Source organism: Populus nigra, chromosome 1 (assembly GCF_951802175.1).
Source record: "Populus nigra chromosome 1, ddPopNigr1.1, whole genome shotgun sequence".
Taxonomy (NCBI): Eukaryota; Viridiplantae; Streptophyta; class Magnoliopsida; order Malpighiales; family Salicaceae; genus Populus; species Populus nigra.
Window position 1 is genome coordinate 46,271,176 of NC_084852.1, and position 18,157 is coordinate 46,289,332.

At 33.5% G+C, this 18,157-nt stretch overlaps 1 protein-coding gene across 4 annotated transcripts; it reads left to right on the forward strand.

Annotated features, from left to right (window-relative positions):
• The first annotated feature begins 3,926 nt into the window (after window positions 1-3,926).
• On the forward strand, window positions 3,927-14,600 carry LOC133680920 (sister chromatid cohesion protein PDS5 homolog D-like). 4 transcript variants are annotated; one of them, XM_062103967.1, is made up of 13 exons: window positions 3,927-4,543; window positions 6,082-6,285; window positions 6,405-6,586; window positions 8,397-8,523; window positions 8,594-8,812; window positions 9,705-10,646; window positions 10,735-10,821; window positions 11,773-11,846; window positions 12,830-12,881; window positions 13,230-13,316; window positions 13,428-13,471; window positions 13,614-13,685; window positions 13,763-14,600. In XM_062103967.1, exons 1-13 carry the CDS (start codon window positions 4,442-4,444, stop codon window positions 14,253-14,255), a joined length of 2,685 nt encoding a protein of 894 aa, XP_061959951.1. In that variant the 5' UTR covers window positions 3,927-4,441; the 3' UTR covers window positions 14,256-14,600. The 4 variants fall into 4 exon arrangements, with proteins under 4 accessions (XP_061959951.1, XP_061959953.1, XP_061959950.1 ...); XM_062103969.1 differs by having other exon boundaries at window positions 9,732-10,646; window positions 10,732-10,821; XM_062103966.1 differs by having other exon boundaries at window positions 3,928-4,543; window positions 10,732-10,821.
• Window positions 14,601-18,157: the final 3,557 nt, after the last annotated feature.

Sequence of the window (18,157 nt, forward strand, 5' to 3'; positions counted from 1 at the left end):
ACAGTGAAGATCGCTGGATGCATGGGAGGAATTCTTCAGGTGTTATTGTTTTTCACCGACGGCGTGGATCGAAGCGATTTAGCTCTTTTTAAGATCATTATTTATTTCTTGAGTTTTCATTCTTTCTCTCTTTTAAGTTAATTTCATCGAGAACCCTAGTTTGCATCCATTGATTCTTAATTTGTTCATAGGGTTTTTTTTAATAGCTATACAGATAATCAGTTTGATTTGAATTTATTGTAAATATCTCATTTCATGTGTTAACAAATGCTTTTACATTATTTTCCAGAAAATTTATTGGAGCGAATAAATACGTTAATAAATTTCTTCACCGTAACGATATCAAATGTTTTATCACTTTTATTCTCCTATAAAACTCTTTTAATTCTACTATAAATTAAGTCATAATTATTTTTTCTTCCGTATTTGTTCATTGATTTCAAGCAATTTTGAAATATAAATGCTGTAGGAAGAGATGAGTTTCATTAAAATTGGGTGAAGTTGAGTTAAAAGTGATGACTAATTAGGGTAAGAAAATGTGAAAAAAAAAGAAGAAAAAAGAATCCTCCTTTCACCTTTAATATTACTCAATTACATTAATATTTATTTTGTCTTAAATCCTTTATATTCTCTTGTTCTAGTACTTTACTATTAATTCAAGAGAGTTAACATACAAGAAGTATTTTTGCTACGTGTGATATGCATTTATATATATATATATATATCTTTATTAATTTATGAATCATTCCAGTATAATTAATTAATTATTGACCTGTACGTAAATCAAACTATCAATGTAGATTTTAAACCACTTGAATGTGATGACTTGCTTTGATAAATTGATGGTGCTTGTGCGATGCCATGCATTAAAGATTATGGTGTTTTAATTATGATAAATTGGAAATGCTTATGCTCATCAACTTTTTATCAAAATTTCTAAAAATCAACACCATTTTAGTGTATAAAATATGTAAATTAGACCTACACTAGTAAAAAAATTGACTAAATTTTAATAAATATAAAGGATTTAATTGAAAAAAAAAAACTTAGGATACCTAATTGATGACAGATGAAGAGTTGAGATACTCTGTGAGGAAAACAAATTGGGAGTGCTTGACTGAAAAAAAAGAGAAATAAAGTTCATGCACCAGAAACATATTTTCCCATAAGATACTTTAGTTTTTACTAAGTTTGTTTTACTAAATAATGTGAATAAATTTTATAATTATTATTATATCACTAAATATGATAATTTTCATATTCTATGGTTTGAGTTTAATCTTTGTAAACGTGTTTCTCAAGTTACCACTAATTCGGTTCTTGTCTAAAAAAAAAGTTAAAGTTATGATTGGTTTAAGGTTAAAAATTATAGATTAAATTACCAATTTCTTACCCTATCTCTGGCTAACTCGATCCCTTTTAGAGGGTTAAAAATGTGTTTGGTAGTGTGATAGTGATTGCTTTTCAAATAACTTTTTGTGCCGAAATACATGCCAATGATGATTTTTTTTTTTAAAAAAAATCATTTTTGATATCAGCACATCAAAACGATCCAAAACATACAAACTATATTAAATTTTAACAAAAAAACAAAAAAAAATTAAATTTTTTAGAAACGCAATTTGTATCATATTCCCAAATATATTCTTAATGTTCACTCTATAACTTTTATTATTATTATTACTGTTAAAGCATTAAACATGACTAGAATGGGTAAGATGTTAATCTCTTTACCTTTTTTTATATAAAACCAAACACAACTTGTGAGAAAAATTCTTTTTTTCTTTGAGTGAATGCAGAACTATGCCCGGCTCTTTTTATGGTATTATAATCTATTTTTTATTTAAAAATATATTAAAATAATTTTTTTAGATGTTTTTTAATCATTTTAATATATTAGTATAAAATAAATATATATATATATTATTTAAATATATTTTTAATTAAAAAATATTTTATTTTAATCTATGAGTAATACATCGGCACAATAAATCAGCATAACACCAGCTATAGCTATAGCAATAGCTAGGACAACAAGTCCCTAATTTACTACCAGCCTTTGTAGTTATTATAGTTATTAGAGAATTGAGATTTATAATTTATTTTGTTTTATTTTTTATGAGAATATTTTAGTTTGGAGATTAAAATCATGGATTTTGATATTTTAACCCTGGTTAAATCATTTTTTTTTTCTTTTCAAGAGATTATATTGGTTTCATAACCTAGATCACTAGTCCTTCAATATTAAACTTACTTTTTATTAGGTTGTCCCTGTCTCATGACTTGGACTGCGGGCTTAACAAGTTAATCTAATTGACTTTTTTCTCTCTCTTTTTTTAATGGATTTTTTTTCCAATTTCATCAATTAATATTGTATTTGATTGGTAATTAAGCTTGATGATTTATTTTATTTATTTTTTCATTAGACTATTCTAGTCTCATTACCCGATAATAGTACTTAATGGTTAACTCATGTTGACTTGACTTATTTTTTATGTTATTTTTTTAATTAAGAATTTTACAAATTTCATGTTCAACATTGAACTTGTTTTTTATTTGTTTTTTCCCGTCTCATAACCTGGATAGCGGGTTTAGCAAATTAATCCAATTGACTCATTTTTTTAATTGACTTTTTTTTTCAATTTCATCAATTAATATTATGTTTGATTGAGAATTACGCTTAGTGATTTATTTTGGTTTTTTTTATTAGGTTATCCTAGTCTCATGATCCGATAGTAGTGCTTAACGGTTAACTCGACTCAACTCGATTTATTTTTTATGTCATTTTTTTAATTAAGATTTTTACAAACTTCATTGTTCAACATTAGGTCCAAGAAGAGCGATTGAGAATTGAGCTTTATAATTTATTTTGACTTTCTCTCTATAAGTTCTTTCAATCTCAATATCAAAGTCGTGAATTTGACAGGTTAACCTAAGTTAAATAAGATCATTTTTTTTAATTTTTTTTATAAGGTTATCTTAGTCTGATGACCCGGTTCATAAGTTTGATGGATTGACTCAGTTTGTTTTTTATATTCTTTTTTTAATTGATTTCTTTTATAATCTCATCTTTCAATATTGAACTACTTAGATATTGAAATTTGTAATTTGTTTCGATTTATTTTTTATGGGGTTATCTCGGTCTTATGACTCGGATTGCAAGTTTGACATATTAACTTAGGTTGTTTTTTTAGATTCTTTTTTAATTGATTTTTTTTCAATTTTATTCTTCAATATTAGATTGATTGAGAATTAGGCTTTTATAAATCATCTTGATTTGCTTTCTATAGGGTTATCATAATCTCATAACTCAAGTCACAAATTTGACACGTTAACCCGGATTGTTTAAGGTCAATCCAATATGTTGTTGTTTTAATATAAAAAAAGATATTATCTTGAAATTTTGTTTAGTTAAATATTGTTTTCAAGAATTGTACGAGTTTTTTTTGATCCAATAAAGATAATCAGGTTACATAGTAAACCATCACACAATTTAATTTTTTTCATTAGAAAAAAACATTAATAATATTTAAATACTTTTTTTATGTTAATTTTTTTTTAATTTGACTCGCACAGGTGAATTATGTAGTTTAAACTATTCTAAAGCAATGATGTGCTCGGACAAGTCACTATTTTTCTTATATTCTAAATACTAAAAAAGAAAAGGAAAAAAAAAATCCTAAATCTAACTTGTTTGTCAATTAAACAAAAACCCTTCTTCTTTGTATCATCTTTTCTTCTAAAAAAGCAATGACAGTGACAATTTTTCTTATATTCTAAATACTAACAAAAAATAATAAAAAATAAATCCCTAAATATAACTTGTTTGTCAATTAAACTAAAACCCTTCTTCTTTGTATCACCTTTTCTTTTAAAGAGAGAATATTTTTTGAATATTAATCTTAAAATTTAAATTTAGAAAGTCAAGAAAGAAAACAAATCTCCTGTAACATACAACCTCTGATTTGGTGTAAAACTAGCGAGAAGGTTACACAACCTTTGCCTGCACTATCCTTAAAAAAGAAAAAAAATGAAAATCCTCAACGATCCCCAAACACTATTTGCTGTAATGCACATAAAAGGAGTGAAAAAGACCATAAATAAATAAAAAAGGGAGAGAAATCGAGAATTCCCAAAAGCCAAAACCAAAAAAATGTCCAAAACCCCATTCTTTTAACCCAATTGAATTAATGGGTTGAATCCAAGCAAAATAACCTGCTTCTTTGGTAACCTCTGCTTGCATGCACAACACTTTGCTAAAACTTAGCTGTGGTGGAGTTGTCAGCAAAACAAATCCTTCGCGGGTTTAATAAATACCATGTTGCTCTTTTGATTCTGGTGTGGGTTTGAGTGAAAAGTCTCTGAATTTACAGAGAAAGTGAGAGTCTTTTGTGATTTTGGTTTCTGGGGTTTTGGTTTTCGTGGTTGAAAGAGTGTTAAAATGCCTTACAGTGAGACTGAGCTTCAAGAACGTCTCAAGGAGGCTGGAAAAAGTCTCTTAAACCCTCCATCATCTGTTGATGACCTTCTTGACTTGCTAGATGTAATGTCTCGTCAACCTCTTCATCTCTTTATATATACATATGTATTTTTATTTGCTCTGTGTGCTTGCCTTTTTTTTTTAATGGTCTTTGACATTGTATTAGAATGTTGAATTGATTACTTGTTGAATATTTTTTTTGGGCTTAATTAGTTGGTGCAGGGATATAGACGTTTTGGTATTTTTGGTGACGACTGGCATGGATTAATGATTGTTTGTTTGGCAATTTTGCGAAAAAATGTTGTTGTTATCGTATACGGCCTTCATTTTTAATTCCTCTATAATTATGTATAAAAACTCACTAGATATTGATGTTTGTGAAAGTTTTTTCCCCGGGATTTTGTTGTTTGCATGCCTGCTAATTGGAGTGTTGAATTTGAAATCATTCAATGTAGTGTTAATGATTGTTGAATGTTGGCTGTTTTTTGGATTTCATTTCTGATTTTTACTTAGCCTAATATGACCTCTATAGAGATTAATTTATCTTTTTGGCTTTGTTGCTTATGTATTCTATTGTTAGGATTGTTCCCCAGGGAGGGATGGATTTATGGTTGATAATCATTTCCTGATCAATGGGTTGGGAGGGATCTTGCATTTTCAATTCCATTTCTTCATAAAAAATTACAAGGGTGTGTTGTGTTAATGTGTAATGTTATGACAGGGGTGCATAATGTAGAGGGGCTATGCATTTATACTCTTGCCTAAGGGATGGCTGATGCCTTTTAGGATGAGTTAGGAGCAAATGGACTTGCAGGCAATCACTCCTGGCAGGATCCAAAACCATCGACATACATTTGGGTTTTGGATGCCTATATCTCTCCTAGACCCTGCACCTAGCTATTCTTATTTTCTCTCAGATATTTTGCTACATGTGAAACTTTTAATAATCAGATCTGTGGCATTACGTCAGAATGCAATTGGCACGCTATGTTTATATATAATTTTGCAGCTATTGGTGTTGGCATCTTCTATTGGTATGATTGGAAAATAACCGTTGGAATTGAACTCTTTGTCTTGCTTGACGTGTTGCTATTAGTAAATAAAAGTTAGTAAGGTCTGCTCTTGTTGATGTGTATGTGTTAATGGTGGCACAATCTTATTTGAGTTATTCAAATCAAAATGGTCATCCTACAAAGACGTTGCCATCTGGTTGATGAGGATTGTGGCATGATGTGTGTCTGGTGATGAGTTATACAAAGATTCCAGCTTACCTTAATGGATTTTGAAATATAGATGTCTTTTCTGTTGCTTGTTTTGGATGATGCACTTTAAACTGTCTTGTAGGGTGCTTTTTATTAATGGGGTTTTTTCAATGGGTCTTTGCTGTGACACTTACGTGGCTTTCATGTAATTTGAGCTTTATTGCCTGTAACAGTGTTTTTGTTCTGTTATGTCATTTTTCTTGGTTATTTGAGATAACTTCTGTACTGCTTCTTTCACACTTTTAGAATCATCATATTGTTTCTTTACTATTTTTTAATTGCTTTGGTCATTGACAGAAATTGAATTGATCTGTTGTTGAGTTTCATTTTTTCTTATAGAAACTTGAGCGTTTCCTTGCAAATGTGGAGCAAGCACCACCAAGATCAATGCAAGATGCTCTTTTGCCTACAATGAAGGCATTAATCTCTAGTGCCCTTTTAAGGCACTCAGACGAAGATGTAAGGTTTGCAGTTGCATCTTGCACGAGTGAGATTACAAGAATAACAGCACCAGATGCTCCTTACAATGATGACCAAATGAAGGTACTCATAGCTGATAAAATCAATTTTCACGTGTGTGGGTGATCAGAACAAGATTTCTTCATACATGTTCCTACATTTTTCCGGGCTCTTATGCTGTCTGCTTTTCCAATGATGAACAGGAAATTTTTCAATTGACAGTAGCATCTTTTGAAAAATTATCCCAAACATCCGGTCATTGTTATACAAAGGCAGTTTCAATTCTTGAGAATGTAGCAAGGGTGAGGTCATGCTTGGTGATGCTGGACCTGGAGTTGGATGAACTAATTATAGAGATGTTCCAACACTTTCTGAAATTCATCAGGTACGAGTTAAGAGCCTTGTCAATGGCATTAGCTTTTGCTTCACAAACTTCTCATGTTTGTATGTCATTTTCTGAAAGATATAGGAGCCACTGCTTATTCCATGTATTGTTCTATCTCCCATTTACAATCCAACAGACTGTGGTACCATCTTCAATAGCATAGTTCCATAACTAATTTGTGTTCATTCTAAGTTGGTGAGTAATTTCTGCTCATTAGATTCCATAACTTGACTTTTTGTTAAAGAGTAACATTGTCATACCTCTAAAAACTAAGTTTTTGGAGCTGCTAAAATTAAAGAGAATAAGGGTTTGAATAATTATTTTGTTAATTATATTGGAATTTCATTTTCAGAAGTTTATGTTAAGAGCATGCCAGGAGTAGACTTATTTTTTTTCCAATTGTATTCTTGATTCAGCAATCTTTTAGAAATTCTCAGAAGTTCCGTATGCAGTTGTAGGTTCCTTTTTATGCATCAGAAGGAGTTTTCTTACACTTAAAATGCATTTCTATATAAACCTTTTGGAAAATTGATTCTTAGTCTAGATTGGATTGCAAAGGTCTACTGTCTATGATTATGGAAAAGAGGATGAGGATTATTACGGATGAGAAGCAACCCAAGAGTTTTTTGTATGTGGCAAAGCACCTTACCCACCTAAAGATTGGACATAGCATCATTTGGCATCCTTAATATGGAGTGATTAAGACAGCCCACATGATGTGTGCGTTTCATGGGTGGCATTGTGCTTCTTGGGTTTGCTTGTGTCCTTAAAAAAGTGGTGGTCACTGAGAGGGAGAGGATTCACTTACTCAGTTTCATGATAGTTCTTTGGATTTCACCTCATGGGAAACTCCTGTGAACTTCAAATGGAGGTTTGGAGATATTAAGATCCCTAAATTGGCTATTGCTTTATGATCAGTGCGCCCTCAAAGAGTCCATTACATGACTACATATCTAATGTTTTGATTCTGTTCTTATTTGGTGCTCCAAAAAATCTGGAAAATTTGGTGGGATCTTGGATGATGGACTCTTTGGTTAATGTTTGGGGTACCATTGGTGAGTTGTTACCCAAGTCACCATAAAAACTGGAAAGAAGGACAAAGGTCATCAGGGCCTTGGTTTCTACTAACACTGTTCTTTGCTTCTATCTTCATTGATCATGGCATGAATGGAACAGATAAATGATGAACAGAAATTTCAGTTATACAAACAAGTGGAAATATACTTAACAAAAGACAATAACAGCTATATATTTGTCAGAGAACAGGTTTTAGAGTGCTGTAGGGTATATTTTATTTCATGGTGTCAGATCATCTTTGTGTCAAATGGTAACCTTATTACTAAAAATTGACACTGCAATAGTCTATGTAAAATGTGTGAGACGCATTCTTGTGCTAGGGTGGCAAGGTCCAGAATTTTTTTAAAACTAGTTTCTTGATAACATCAACAGATCCATTTTGCTAAGGATGCTGCATTTATGGTTGCTGTTGTTTCAGTTCTCTTAATGAAGCTGTGGGAGCATTATTTTTATTTTTGTTATCAGAAGAAGCAGTGGTAGTATATTATCGCCAGAAAGGCGCAAAAGGATCCATATAGTTGACCTGAACTAGTTTGGCACTGAGGTTTGTTTGTTGTCTGGCAATGAGGTTTGTTTGTTGTCTTGTTGTTATAGAAGAAGCAGTGGTAGCTTGGGACTTGTTGTTTGCTTTTCTTTTCTTTTCCTTTTTTTCCTCTCCTGTCTACTTTCATTTAAATGCCTATATTTATTGTCTCTCTTCAACAATTGATGGGTTTTTTTACTCAACTTTTAGGTCCAACCATCCAAAAACTGTAATCTTAGCCATGGAAACAATTATGACCCTGGTCATTGATGAAAGTGAAGAAATCTCAGCAGAGCTTCTCACTCTACTTTTAGCGAGTGTAAAAAAGCAAAACCAGGTGTGTCTTTCATTGAATGTTTCTCCTTTGCATCATGATCTTGATAGGTTCAGTGGGATTTACTCTACAGTATCTTACACTATGGTTCCAGAGTGTTTCTCCTATAGCATGGGAGCTTGGGGAAAGAGTTATCACTAATAGTGCTGCTAAACTTAAGCCCTATCTCAAGGAAGCAGTGCAGTCTACAGGCATACTTTTGGATGAATATGCTCCAGTAGTTGCTTCTATATTCCAAGATGACTCTTGCACACTCGAAGGTGATTATAGCAATCGTTCTGGGGAACATTTGGTATGTTTCTTCTCCCTGTCTATAACTGCATGAAATCTGAGTGGAGTTTTTCATGATGTTGTCTTGCAATTGTAAAATTTTTTCCTCAGATGGAAAACTGTTCTAGTGCACTTGTCTCTTGTTAAATATAAATCCTGACTTCATTGTCAAAGACAAGTTTTGTTCTCTCTTATCTTTTTTGTAGAGCCTAAAACCCTTATAATTTTCTGATGCAAGATGAGGCCTATTTTACCGTCTTATACTACTAGTGATTCGCTAAAATTCACGCATGGTTTTCTATTTTCTTCATTTCGTTAAATGAAGCCTTTTATTTCAAATTAGAACAAATATACCCCTTTGCTTCTAAGTAAAGGTGATTTCAGCCCCTTCCTCTAATTCCATTACTAATTAAATGGCCAGCTAAATGCCATGTTATGATGTAATCAAATGGAGAATCTCAAATTGGAAGTGGAGTTGATTTGGTCCAACTTATGGGACATGGTTGATTTGACCGAATGTGCAAAGCAGAGGGACCACATGAGATTGTAGTTCTGCTAGTCACATTTCAGTTATCAATTATCAATTATCAATCCATGACTAATATACCTTAATGCAAAATAAAATAAAGAGAAAAAAGAAAACTCATGACTGTTGCAAAAGCTATTTAGAGAGGGAGTGTATATTTACCTCATGTATTCGAGGCACACCACAAAGTCTAGGATGAGTAGCCTTTTTATTATTCTTCATAGAAGTGGTTGCGACTTGTAAGGTGAAAGGTGGGTAGCATTTGTGGCTAAAGCTCTTTTTTCTGTAATCTTGGATTATTTCTTGTGTTTAAACTAGGTGTCCATTTTAATAAAATTTCATGCTCATCCCTGTAAAATTATTTTTTTCTGTTGGCCAAATGTCCAAGGGATTATCACCAAATGCTGCTTGCCAGGGAGAGATTTTTGAAGGCAAGGATGTGATTCTGAAGTCAAAAGCAAGCAAAGGAACCGCTTCAACTAGAAATGCCAGGACTGTCAAAAAGGATAATGCTTCAAAAATGCTAGACCCTTGCTCTCTTACCGAGCATTCTAAAAGCACTGATGCACAGGACAAAGCTAAACCTAAAGTCAGGTTAGAAAAGGAGCCAAAGACCGTTCCAAGTAAAAGGGGCTGGAAACCTAATTCTTTGATGAATCCAGAAGAAGGCTACGATCCTTGGTTTAATACAGGAAGAAAAACTACTAAACTTCCCCGTGAAAAACGTCATGATAAAGGCACTGATGTTTTACCCTCAGAAACTCCAGTTTCCAAGAAGGTAGCTTTGTCATTAAAACATTTGAGTGTGACAAAACCAACAGGAGTTACCCCCAAAACTGGTCAAATCTCAGGGTCTTCTTCCCTATCCCCACAGCAACGGATATCTGCTGGAAGTCATCCTAAAAGCAGCCGACCAAAGAAAAAGGGAATCAGCATGAATGAAGATGCTGATCCAAGTCCTTTATCATTGTCAAAGAGTGAAAGCTTGAGTGCTCAGGTTGAAGAGAAAGCTCCAGAACCTGATGATATTATTTGGAGAAAGCGTTCTAAAGAAACAAGTGACTCAGAAGCAAAGAAACAAAAGCACTTAAGACAAGTTGGACTTGGCTCAAAGATTACTAAGAAGATATCTCTGTCTTCTGGACATGTAGTATCTGCAAAGAAATCAGTTGTCCTAAGTGAACCTGAGAAAAAGCCTCACCCTCAGTCAATTGTGATTGCGGTCAGGAGATTTAATAAGCACAGCTCGTCAGTCCCAACAGACACGAAAAAGAGAAGGTCGTTGGATGGTACATCAGATGAGGATGTTAAGGAAGCATTTAGAGATAAGGTATTAAATGAATAAGAACCTGACTAATATTTATGTTTGTTGTGCATAAGCTTTTCTATTATCTTGATGGTTGCCAGTTGTACAGAAGGTTAAATCATTACATGGGGAAGGAAGTTACCTGGAAGAAACCCCGAAAACAAAACTCAAGAGGAAGCGTACTCCGAGGAAGGAAGTGGTAATGATCCTTATTTCTTGTTACTGAGTAACTTGTTTCTAGTCAATGGAACTTTCCATCTTTTCTCGTCCTTAATTTTCATTTCTAGTTTTCCACTTTGTAACATTTATCTCAATTGGTATTCCTATAAATTAGTTTATCTCTGTTTGAAATTTGGACATACTATCAAAATTGCTGAACAATGTTCCATAAAATAAAGCTGAAAAGATGAATCATAGTGGTCTTTGCCAAATTACCTAATTTTGAAGTGTCTAGAGAGGAGTATATCGGGTTGACAATATGCTATTTATTTCTGCCGGTAGACCACTTTCCACAGAGATTGGGTACAGCAGTTGAATTTTTTTTCTTCTATTAGCTCAATTGCCTGCCCTTTATGCTGTCTTGAGTTTGAAAAGCTGTGCTGCTGCAATATCTAGCTGTTCTACCCAATGATTTGCAACTCAAAAGTCCAGTGAGATGTCACAATCTCAGAACTGCTTTGGGACCGGGAGGCGAGCTTATTCTTAACCATTGTGAAGGGAGATAAACCCCCGACTAGTTTTCCATATTGACTTAACTGATTGAAAATAAGGCTATAACCAACAGAACTGAAAGGGAAAAAGTGTAGTCACACAAAGGCACAATTATGTACTTTGGCAATCAGAATGTTTGTGCTTCTAGATATGGTGTACAAAGGGAAAAAGTGTACTGTGCCTAACATATGGTGCTGACATATGAAAGGGAATGTTTGTGCTTCTAGATATGGTGTACATTCTGATATGGCAATCAGAATGTTTCATTGACAATAATTCTTTCACCTAAGGGAAAAAGTGTAGTCACACAAAGGCACAATTATTTCATTTAAGCATGCTTATACGTCATGCTTCTAGATAGAGATTTTTTTCTTGTTCTTATCTTCTGTAATCTTTGTTCGTTTTCAATTTATTGAAATTACTATTTTCTTAAATTCAGTCTTCTGAAACTCCTGATCTCAGTGAGCAATTGGTTGGTAGCAAAATAAAGGTTTGGTGGCCAATGGATAAGAGGTGAGACTTGAACATGTGACTTCTAGTTTCAATTTTCTGAAAAGGATGTCAGATGGTCAGAATTTCTCTTGCATTTCCTGTCATGTCTTGCTTGTTGTTGTGTTGTACCCGTCTTCAATCACCAATGCTTGTAGGACTTGATAACTTTTTGCAGTATGATCTGTTAGATGGACTTCTACATGTTCTATGTTCATATTGGAGACTGAAGTTATATATGCTGAGTATAAGGTCACTGAATAGGCTTTTGAAGTGGGATGAGAGCAATTTATTCATCATTATCTTGTTTGTTTTTCTCCCAAAAGCGCAGACTTGAAATGATAATGCAATCTTTGATGACTGCATGCATCTTTGATGACTAGTCTTGGAAATAACTGTTTAACAAATTAACTGAAGAGAGATCATGTTGTCAATTTGATGTCTTTGTCTTACACCAGGGTTCTAACGATTACAGTCATAACATGGACAAGGTGGTTCTTTTGGTTTGTTTTATGTTGATCTTTGAACATTACAAAATCTTACTGAGGGTGATTAAAAGGGTTAGGCAGGGTGTCATAGTAGATGTCATATTCTACTAGAGAGGATCTTTCATTTGAACGTCTTTACATATGACATGCTGTAATTTTCTTTATTGATCTTATATGGTGTATCTAAGTTTTCCTTTGACAGAGAAAGTTGATGTTTTTGTTTACTGTATTTTGAGCTTCTGAAAATGCTTTTTGTGGGTGCGGAGCTATTGCCTGATGTCAGCTCAGCACAGAAGGAAAAAGAAGAAACCATCAATTTGTAAAAGAATTCCACTTGCCACTTGCTTTTTTTTTTTAGTGAACGCAGATCATGGGTTTTGAGATGGACTAGACATCTTTGGCTGAGAATCTGGTTTCAGAAATTTGAATTAATGCTCAGCTTATAACCACCTTTATTTCTTAATCTTTCCTGAAGAACATCTGTCATGAAGTTTCTAAGCGTGATTCCTTGTTCTGCAGGTTCTATGAAGGAGTTGTTGATTCCTACGACCCCATCAAAAAGAAGCACAGGGTGAGATGACTCTGAGCGATCCCTACTTATCTTGGAAAAAAAAGGAAGGAGGGGGAATGAACCTGTCTTCTACTATTTCAGTCTTTATATAGCAATTGTGACTGTACCTGGGGCCAAAGTTTATGATAAATCATGAGAAATTGTCTTAAAGCAATGACTCCTTTTGTTTGTCTCTATAGCTTTTCTTGTAAGATCAATGGATCCAAATTAATCCTTTGATGGAGTAATTGGTTCATTGTGGATGATAGAGTCCAAATCTTCTCACACAACTTCCATCATCAATGGAGCTATCTATCTTCATTTCTTCCTATCATAGCTCTAAAATACTTCTGTTGATGACTTGTTCAGGTCTTGTATGCTGATGGGGATGAAGAGAAGCTTAATCTCAAAAGGCAGCGGTGGGAACTAATTAAAGATGATAGTTTTCCAGTTCAAGTGGGTCTCTTGCCCCCTTCTGTGCTTCATATTTTCCTCTTCTTGTATGTTCTAGAACTGTTCCAAAGAAGTAATTTATCCGGCTTGCAATTGTGCTAATAATGTTTGCAGGAGCAAGGGATTGATGTTCCAAAAGCTGCTACTTCATCTGACGTGTAAGTTTAGTTATCATTTTTCTTCAAAGTTTTATAAATAAGACTATAATAACTTGGTTTTCCCATACTTTGTAGATAGGTTCTTTTCTGATTCCTTAATGTTAGGTCTTATCTGGGCTTTGCTTTTACAATGTGTTACCAGACTGCAAAAGGCCAAATGCGAGACTAAGTCAGAGTCAAGGAAGAGATCAAAGGCTGTTTCATCCTCGAAAAGGTTGGCTTGCATTCTTTCGTTTGAGTTGTGTTTTTCACGTGGTCAGCTACTGACTGAAATGTATGATGGTTTGCCAGGAGCAGAGCTGCCAACATTTCCAAAACTAGAGCTAGAAGATCTGCATATGGTGCTGTGCCTAACGAACCAATTATTGTCAACAAACCTGCGGATCATGACACATCTGGGTCAGATAGTGGTTCAGAAGATGATGGGAAAAAGACACTAGGGCAAGATAGCGGTTCAGAAGATGATGGTAAAAACACTTCAGGGCCAGATAGCGGTTCACAAGATGATGGTGAAAATTCTACTGTCAAGTTGAAGATCGACAATCCATTGACTGATATCAAGTCCAAGCAAGCAATGCCAGAGACTGTAAATCCATCTGACAATGGAAGTCCCAAAGCTGGTACCGAGTATTGTAGCTTCAACTCTGAGCAGACAACTTCAGTCGGTGTGACACCATCCAAAGATGAAAGTTCCGAAGGGGATGATGAATCTCACGGCTCGGATGGATCTAATAGGGAACAACAAGGGGAAGTGAGCTCTAACTTTTCACCTGAAACTGAGTAGGAACTGGTAAACCTCGTGTACAGACACAGCGGACGGAGAGGCACAGGGAAACGTTGTGAGTTTGGTTTCGTTTAGAACTAGTGTTAGTTTTAGCGCCTCTGTTTTAGGCAACTGAAGGATATATTTTGCGACCCTAGTGGAGTACATGCAAGCAATCCTTCGGCTTAGACAGGAACAATGGTTTTGATAGGGCTTGTATTGTAATGGATCCCTCAGCCCATGAAGTGTTTAGACCTCAATTTGATTGCAATCTTAAGGGTGTTTATGAAACAACCTCCGCCACATTATTTTAAAGACCCTGGATGTTATAACGTATGCATTTATGAAAAGGAGGATGTTTTGGCCTGCAACGGTGTCATGACATGGCCAGGATTTCATACCTCGATTTTCACTATTCTACAAGATTTATTAATCTCTTGTCAACCCAACTAATCTTGAGAAACTCTTCTCCTTATCTTAGATTTTAACTTGCTCTTCTTAAATCATAGGAACCACCCCAAAAATTAACCAAAAACCTCGATGTGCAGGACATCAAATTTGTTGAAACTTGAAAGCTGACAAGCACGAACCAGTTTGTTAATGGACGACGAAGGGAGTCCTACTAGTAGGCCTTCATATTTAAATGTTCACCTGCTAAGCCGACAAACAAGAATATAGGGTTGCCAAAATGAACTAACATATGCTTACATTTTCTCCCCCTCCATATTATATTACATACCAAATTATTGAATTATAGGACTTATCTTTGAAATCTCCCTCCTTGATCCTAATTGAGTGAAGTCATGCTTAGAAAATCATTCGCAAACAAGTCATGCTAAATTCAATACAAATTGATGTGACAGCTGATGAAGAGTGAACAGTTAATGATTGATCAAAACACAAAGATAAGCAGTCATTACTGCGTCTATTTGTACAAAAAATGGGTAATTTATTAGAATTATTCGCTCAAAATTTGGTAATGGTGACGTTTCTCATTGAAAGGATTTGGGTTCAATTGTCTTTGGTGTGCTTTCCTTGAAGCTCCTCCAACTGTTTCTTCGTGGAAGTTTTCAAAAGTCTTCATATGTGGAGGTTGTTGATCGTGTATATACATAGTTTACTTTTTTTTTTTTTCAAATGTTAAAGACTTGCAATAAAATCAGTGAGGGCATGTTTTTCAAAACCTTAGAAACCAGTCATCTACCTACCTACCCACGAAACTTTGAGGGCTTCAGAAATTTTCTTCCCTGAAATCAATCATGTGAAGAAATTTATGCCAACGCTAATACGAGGATAGGATTAAGACAGAATTTTTTCGTACAAGGCTGCTTTCACATCTTTCCTTTTTCAACAAAAAACAATTTTCTTGAAATCTCCGCGCGATTCAGATTAAACGCGTACACGGAATACAAAAAATGGTCAACCTCGCAGTCCCAACCACCGAAGGGAATGTGGTGGTAAAAAAAAAAAAGGAAGAGGAATTTTCTGAACATTAGAAAATCAAACACCCACACACAAAAAAAGATTTTTTGAAGTATTTGGGAGAATTTTTATCACTTTTTTTTGTGGGTTGTGATGTTATTTTCTCTCTAATCTTTATATTTTATTTTTATTTTATAAGTATTAGTAGTGATAACATAAAGATATTCCCCGATCAATCTAGCTTAGTATACCTATGGAGACTCTTTATTTTTTATTATGACCTTGTTAGGTCACCTAAAAAACAATCTTGCAACTTAATTTAGTTGGACTTTGAACAAATTCATTTATCATGTGAGTCAACGTCGATCTAAGAGAGGATGGATTATTATAATCGCATAAAGTGATGGAAATCTACTAGTAGTTAGTGCATTTGACTTTCCAATCAATGGTGTCTTCTTTTGTGTTTTTCTGGCATTAGGTGGTGTACGCCGCCCTAGGTCAAGGGGTGAGAGTGCTCGGGAAGTTCTGGATTGAAGACGCCGGAGATGCATGGCTAGCTAGGTTGGTGAGATGGAGACAGCCGGCCAGCCACATGAAGTGTACCGATTTCGAAACAGGGGGGAACATTGTGGAAATTCCATTCCCCGTTAAAACTACTTCTGATTTGGAAATCTGATGCTATAGTTTCTGGTATCAAAATAGTAAAATATAGAATGAAAATTATTAGTTATTATCCTGCAATAATAATAAAAAAAGACAGAAAATATATAAAGATAATATATTTCATATGCTTTCTATTTTTCGAAAACAGGCTTATTTTATATCTTTATTTTTATTTTTTAATCCAAACACGTTTTTGTTTATTTCATATATATAATTTCTATCCTTAAATACTAACCATGCACAAAGATTCTCCAATTAAGAAGCGTTCATACAGAGTCACAGTTAGCTTATGCAATGAGGCAGTTTTTGAACCAAAAACTTTTTTTTTTTTTTCAAGTTTAGTCGGCGAAGAAACACTCTTCGTCAAGAGCTATAATTAAGAAGTAATTAAATAACTTTACGATAGATTAGTTTGTAACAAATAGTCACTGTCGAAAGCTGTCAAGTATTAATGTGACAGAAAACAACCGTAGTCTTTGCAGATTTATAAACAAGACTTTATGATAGATTAGTTTGGAGGAAATATATTAAAACATTTTTTTAGATTATTTTTTATTTTTAAGACAGACCTATTAAAATTATTATAATACACTAAAAAATATATAAATTTAATATTTTTTCATCGCAAAAACATTTTAAAAATACATCCAAATATAAATTGATATACAATATCAAACCGACTCTTTAGCCTCTTACTATTTATATAATTGAGTTTAAGTGAGTAAGTGCAACAAGTTTATCTTATAAAGTAAAGATAAAGCACTCATTACCTTGTGATTTCACCAATTTGAAAACATGTTTAAAACTTGAGTTTCTCAAGAATTTGATTTATTTTTTATTAAAATTATTTTTTTTTATGTTTTTGAATCATTTTAATATGTCGATGTTAAAAATAATTTTTTAAAATTAAAAAATATATTATTTTGATGTATTTATAAGAAAAAACATTTTAAAAAGCAATCGCTATCACATTTACAAATATCCTTTTCAAACAAAAGAGAGCCATAGATTATTTATATTAAATAGCTCAAAACCAAATAATCCTTGCATGCATTATTGTATTTCAGTTATATCAAATCCTTTATTCAATTTTAATTCATATAAACTCTTCTACTTTAATTCAATGATAGAGCTCCTTGGTTTGATATCACTAATTTGTCAATGGACTTGCCATTAACCAATATGATATGCACACATGGCAAAAGCTGATAGAACTGAAATTCAATTATCAATAGTGTAGGACGATCGAGCAAGATATGATTTCCTGAGAAAGAAAAGGAGCAAATCCTTTAGGGTATTACATATGCTCTAAGTAAATGGCACCCAAGACAAGAACAAAATGTTTCCTTAATCCGGCAATGCTATAAATTAGCTCCCGGCCATGAGGCAAAACAATGACTCAGACAACGGCCAGCTTTGTCATGTTCTTTTGTTTCTCAATCGGTTTACTGGCCGGCTGGCAACAAACTGCCAGTTGAACATCAAAAAGAAAAAAGAAAGTGACAATGTATTGATTCTTTTGCTGTTGTGACTTTGACTTTTACTAGATTTTTCACAACCAGATTTAAAAGTTTTATCTACACAAATTTTTATTAGTATTTATACTCATAGTCTTTTAGGAATTATTTTACCGATATGTTCATAGACAGAAACAGTCCGTAAAAAAAACTCTCGTCAGTAATTTCTGATCTATCAATGAGTTCGTCGTTAATACATTTACCAATGGATTAAAAGACAGAAAAAGCATGCAAAAAAATAAAATTACCTACTTCATTTTGTTAATATTTTTCTTGGGAAGTTTGTCATATAACTGACATAATATCATATGCAATTCCATA